General features: G+C 45.4%; 2 protein-coding genes across 3 annotated transcripts; one reads left to right on the forward strand and one right to left on the reverse strand.

Moving 5' to 3' along the window:
* The first annotated feature begins 250 nt into the window (after positions 1 to 250).
* LOC120958255 (uncharacterized) lies at positions 251 to 2,231 on the forward strand. Its single transcript, XM_040380918.2, has 2 exons — positions 251 to 369; positions 447 to 2,231. Exon 2 carries the CDS (start codon positions 483 to 485, stop codon positions 2,127 to 2,129), a length of 1,647 nt encoding a protein of 548 aa, XP_040236852.2. The 5' UTR covers positions 251 to 369; positions 447 to 482; the 3' UTR covers positions 2,130 to 2,231.
* Positions 2,200 to 4,583, reverse strand: LOC120958254 (uncharacterized). 2 transcript variants are annotated; one of them, XM_040380917.2, is made up of 2 exons: positions 4,410 to 4,583; positions 2,200 to 4,342 (listed from the first exon to the last, which is right to left on the reverse strand). In XM_040380917.2, exon 2 carries the CDS (start codon positions 4,296 to 4,298, stop codon positions 2,676 to 2,678), a length of 1,623 nt encoding a protein of 540 aa, XP_040236851.2. In that variant the 5' UTR covers positions 4,299 to 4,342; positions 4,410 to 4,583; the 3' UTR covers positions 2,200 to 2,675. The 2 variants fall into 2 exon arrangements, with proteins under 2 accessions (XP_040236851.2, XP_040236850.2); XM_040380916.2 differs by having other exon boundaries at positions 4,414 to 4,581.
* Between the last annotated feature and the right edge of the window lie 1,317 nt (positions 4,584 to 5,900).

Raw genomic sequence — 5,900 nt, forward strand, 5'->3', positions numbered from 1 at the left:
CACGAGGAACCGTTGGTTCCGATCCGAATTGATGGAACGGATCATTCTTTGTGTGGTGAAGCTTTTTCAAAACTTTATACCTATTTAAATGAATAAATTTAGTTATTTACATTCAAACAAAAGAACAAAAATGTTACAAAAGTATCCAAGAGTAAAAACAGATGCATTTACAATGGTAAAGAAAACATTCACAAAATTGCCGTCAAAATCGATGCATTTGAAACATTCCAACTGACATCTGTCAAGCAACATAATGACAACAATTCGTGCATTTGGTAAAAACACAACGGCGCAGTAAAAGCACAAATTAACGAAATTGTGGAGCATGCATCTATAAACTAGACCCCTCGAATAGTATTATATTCATAGGTACAGTGAAATTCCTACCCTGCCACTCTTTTGCAGTAATTTAGATGAACTCAATTTGCTTATTCTAACACGACTAGCATTTCAACAATCATTGCCGCGCTCGCACCGAGAACATGAACCACTCGGCCATTTGGTCGGCAGTTAAAGCCGGCGACATCGACACGCTGCGCGGTCTCATTTTGCCCGGCCAGCGGGTAGTAAGCATTAGAAAGCAGGTGGACGAAAATGGTTGGACCTTGCTGCACCACGCTGCCATGAGCCGGAATCTCGAGCTGGTCAAACTGGTGACGGAATTCTTCCATCCCGACCCGGACGTGGAAAACAATGACGGTATGACGGCGCTAGCGCTCGCCTGCCAAGAGCAATGTCCAGTCGGTATAATCATCTTTCTGATGGAAAACATCAATGCGTTCAACGGACCATCGCCGCTCGAGTACGCCGTGCTGCAAAATCGTGTAGACCTTGCCAAGGCAGTAATTGCGTACGAGACAAAACGGAAGGCTTTTTCCTCCGCTTCACTCCTGTACATCGTCACCATCCGTACGGGTGATCTGGATATGTTGCAATGTTTGCTGGATGCACCAGAAAGTGCGGGGAAGGCATTTGTCACGGAGAAAAATGACGACTTGACGGGGCTGGAAGATTTTGCACAAAATGCGTCGTACGAGGTGGGAAAGAAAGTTGCTTGCTTTAAAATGTTGTTCAATCTATTGCACCCTATTGCGGACGAAGCTAGCAGACGCTACAATGTGAATGAAATCCTAACGATGGCTTTGCTAAGCTTTGTGCCAGTCTCGTTAATACCTCACTTTATTGAGACGGAGCAGAAATGGGAAGAGCGGGCACCGATCCGTTCTTTGTATGAGCGCCTTCCGCACGGGTTTGACCTGCTCGCACTCACGGTGCTGTGCGAATGTGGACCGGTAACAGTCGAACGAGAGCAGCTTGAACCAATCCTGGAAGAAATGTGCCCGAAGCAATTTCAACGATTTTGGTACGTCCAGCTGGAGGAAATGTTCCTAAACGCCATCAAACCGGAGCTGAATGAAGCCGGTCCTTCCCAGCCAGAGGCGCTGCAATTGCTGGAAGATTATGCACAATTCACCAGAACGATCACGTTCGGGTTCTTCCGGACCGTTCTACGAGACAGCGTGCAGGGCGCTTTATGTGGACCACGGTCTATGCCGATGTATCAATGGAAGCCAGATCAGCCATCGGTGCTGGATATGGAGCTGTACTCATCATCGTACCTCCGTGCCATCGAATGCATGATGACCATGTACAACCAGCCGGCCGATAGCATCGTCGAGGCGGTAATAGCTCGCGATGATCGGCACATGCGGGCGATCCTGATATTTCCACTGCTTCGGTACTGTACCACCCTGCTGATGCGACCGGACGAGGTTATTTTGGTTCATCTTAGAGACAATCAGCTACTGAACTGGGTTGTGCATCTGTTCGGCCCATGGAAAGCGATCCTGCGGCACGTCGGTAAACCGGTGCTGGAAGTTTTCTCCCTCAAACGCTTCGCCCGGGACGTTGTTCGAGAAGCCGTATGGCAGGGGGTGAAAGGAGTGCGGGCAGCAAAATCTTCCTTCCTCGATCGGCTCAAGTCGCTGGACGTTCCGAGGGAATTGAACGACTACCTTAGGTATTGTGATTACAGCTCCACCAAATACTTCCTGGAGCATATGGACGCTGCCACACGTTGGTTGCAGGCGTTCGAGCATGGAACATTGCCCTATCCAGTTCGACGCTAATTACGATTAAATTGCGCTCCAACCCTATCTGATCATAAAGTACAGAGTAGTTTTATGTTTCATGCAGGCGTATAACTTGAAGAAATATATGAAATTCTCATACATTGTATCGTGTTTATTGTTCACATTTTACAGACTAAATAGCTCTTACCCGTATACAAAACGACACTGAACAATTGGAAGGAGTGTTTAACTTCAGACTGCGGCGCACTAGAAGCAACGTTTAGCCGTCGTGAGGAGTGATGTTCTAAGTCCTGGAATTGTTATCACACCTCATCCTGGCTTAGGAACTGATGTCAAATTTAACGTATAACACATCTCGAAATTTCCGTACATATCTCAGTTCCGCATCAGAACTGATTTGCTATCATCGCCGCAAGCAGCAAAGGATATAGACAATTTAATGTTCATAGTAAATAGACTGCATTAGTGTGGTTCAAAACTGCAAATATTTCTCCAGAAAGCACACTTTTGCGCTTAGTTCAACATAAATAATACCGGAGACAGTTTTGCCAGCAATCAAAAGTGGGATTTTATAAGCCCATTCTATAAAACCACTGGATAAGGCAATGTTTTATTTGCGTCCACCTTCATGAACTTTTCGACCGCATCGAAATGCTCAAGAAAGTACCGGATGGAACTGTAGTCGCAGTATCGAAGGTAGTCGCTCAACTCCTTCGGCACATCTAACGAGCTCAACCGCTCGAGGAAGCTGCACTGTGATGGTTCATTTTGTTCCACCCCTCGCCATACAGCATCCCGAACCACGTCCCGGGCGAAGCGTTTGAGCGTGAACACTTCCAGCACCGGCTTGCCGACGTACTGGCGGATCGCTTTCCATGGACCAAACAGATGCACAAACCAATTCATCAGCCGGTTGTTTTCTTCTACATCGACCCAGTCCGGTCGCATCAGCACAAAGTTACAGTACTTAAGAAACGGAAAGGCCTGCAACGCTCGATCGTACCAGCTATCTATGCACAGTATTAGCCCGACGAGATCGTCCGCACTGCAGCCTTCCATGATCATAATGCACTCGATGGCACGGTGGAACGACGCTTGGTACAGCTGGTGTCTATTAATTGATATTTCCTGAAACACTCCCGACACGGCCTCGTGCAATCTGTATGAGGAGAACTTGAGCGTGATTGTTTCGGTGAATGCCGCAAAGTCTTGCAACAGCTGCATCGCTTCCAATGGAGATGGCGCATCATCTGCTTCGCTCGGTTCGAAAGCGTTGGCGAACATCTGCCCCAGTGGTGCAACCCATGATTCCCATTGAAACCGATGCAATTTTTCGAGCATTGCGTCTAGCTGCTCTCGTTCGATCGTAACCGGTCCATGTTCGCACAGCACGGCAAATGCGAGTATATCGTAGCCAACGGCGAGCAGGCGTTCGTACAGCGAAATAATCGACGGGCGTGTTTCCCATTTCTTTTCCATTTCAATGAAATACGGTATCAGCGAGGTCGCCTGAGTGCTAAGTATGGCCACGTTTACAATATCGTTCACATTGTAGCGCACCGGATCCGCCGTGTGCGTGGCCGGGTGCAATACATTGAACAACATTTTAAAGCACTCCACCTTCGTTTCCAACGCGTACGCAGCGTTTTGAGCAAACAGCTCCATTCCCGTCAGGCCTTGGAATTGTTCCGTCACAAACGAGTGGCCAGCATTGTGGAGAGCTTCTAGCATGTGCTGCAACAGCTCCAGATTGCCCGTTTTTACGGCCACAATGTATAGGGCTGGCGTAAAATGTTTCGCCGGTTGCTCTGGGCGGGTTGCTTCGTACGCAATCAAAGACTTTGCTAGCTCGACGCGATTTTGAAATAGAACGTACTCCAACGGCGAAAGACTATCGTCCTTGGTGCTATGCTCCATCAGATAAATGATTATCTCTGCTGGACATTCCACTTGGCAGGCGTAAAGTAACGGTGTACCGCCGTCCTCGTTAGCAGCATTCGGATCCGGTTCGAAGTATTCCATCACCAGTTTCACCACCTCCAAGTTCCGGCTCGAGATCGCCAGAAGCAGCAAGCACCTTGGATGGGTTATATCGCCCTTTCGTAGAATCCCGGCGTTGATTAGCTCGTGCAGCCTGGCGATGTCTCCCGCTTCAACCGCACAACAGATGTCCGAGTGATGTTTAACGCGCTCCAGCTCGTCCATGTTGAACGTGGAAGTGGACGATGAGTCAGCTACGTTTGGCACGACTGAAACCACGACATTATTGAACTTACTCGGAAAGGTAAGCGGTCAATGAACAATAGAGCTACATACTTACAAATTAGAATTGTATCGACATTAGCTGAAGCGTATATCTAATGCAGATCCGTCTCGTTTTTGCTATTGCCGGTTTGTTTCTTTGAAATGCATGAATTGTTGTGACAATTTGCTGTGACATTTGTCGCTTTGGAAACATATCCACTTAGGCTATGGTCTGAGCTCTGGTGCACTCGTTATACAGGCGGTACCCGAGATACACGATTAATGGTTACGTGAAAACGGTCGCAAAATACAGTCATTATCCGATATACGCTATCGTACGGGACCGAGTGCAATATCGTATCTCGAGTTTTCGCGTATATCGGATTCCTATGGAAAAATGGCTTACACTACCGGTTCGAGGGTTGAAATATATCGCCACAGAGTTTTGCATAAAAGTTTTTTGTTATAAAACATGTATCTTTTGCACAAATTTAATGCAAAATGCATTAAGAACGTTAAGGAAATTCGAAAAGAGCATTACATATTTCAAAAAATAAAAATATTTGCAAAGAACACATGGAGCTGTCAAATTTAGATGAATCGCGTACTGCGAATTCGCGTATATCGAGTATCGCGTACTGCGGATAATTGCTGTACCGCGTATGTCGAATTTCCGCGTAAGTTGAATCTCGTAATTTTCAGCTTCAGTTTGACAGTTGGAGGTTGAACTCATGTAAATACTTGATACAAAACCACACACAAAACTAGCCAGCGATTTTCAATCTAGATTATTTTAGCCTCAAATCTAGAATTAGATTCAAGTACCTGCTCGAAAAATGGCAAAACAAGGTGGTGTTTACATTTATCCCAAGGTGCATTAAAGAGATCAGGTGATGGAATCCAGAATCAAAGTGCATATTTTGACAGAAAGGGTAAAAAAAGCAAACTCCAGGTTTGCTGGAGGCTAGACGAATATAGAACACTCCTAAAATTTTCATTAAGAAGCATAAGCGATAAAAATCAGCCTTCTGAATACATAAACTTTGGGATTAGCCCACCTGTATATAATACCCACTTCGATAGCTGCTCAAAAACTGCACATACAAAGGCACTCGCTAGTGTAATTTCGATTATCACTAGCGCATCTGGCGGCGGCTAGTGGAAGCTTTTTTTGGACATCGAGGGAATGGTCCCAAATAGTCAAAATTGCTTAGGCAGCCAATTTTGGCAAGCTAAAGATCGCTGCTTGAATTCGCCTTTTGCAGTAGATAAACAGCCCAGTCAGACAAATCGGACTTAATTTACCCCTATCTTACCGCTAAATTACCGGTAATTTAAGAGTAATTTAATGGTAAATTAGCAGTCGTTAATTTACCCATTCGAGCAGTTTTGACAGATCCTATTCCTTCTTTTATTTTATTTTTATTTTTGTCGGCCAAATTGTTAATAAATAACAAGAAATGTATTATATTACAGTTGAATGCTTTTATTCAATCATTGTCCTTAACTTATACAAACGATTACAATGTATTTTTTTAAGCAAACTCGACTTGAACAGCCGCT

This window comes from Anopheles coluzzii, chromosome 3 (assembly GCF_943734685.1).
Source record: "Anopheles coluzzii chromosome 3, AcolN3, whole genome shotgun sequence".
Taxonomy (NCBI): Eukaryota; Metazoa; Arthropoda; class Insecta; order Diptera; family Culicidae; genus Anopheles; species Anopheles coluzzii.

Bases quoted from the DNA above. Each gene is read 5' to 3' on its own strand.
- LOC120958254 (XM_040380917.2), bottom strand. From the start codon at position 4,298: ATGGACGAGCTGGAGCGCGTTAAACATCACTCGGACATCTGTTGTGCG.
- LOC120958255 (XM_040380918.2), top strand. From the start codon at position 483: ATGAACCACTCGGCCATTTGGTCGGCAGTTAAAGCCGGCGACATCGAC.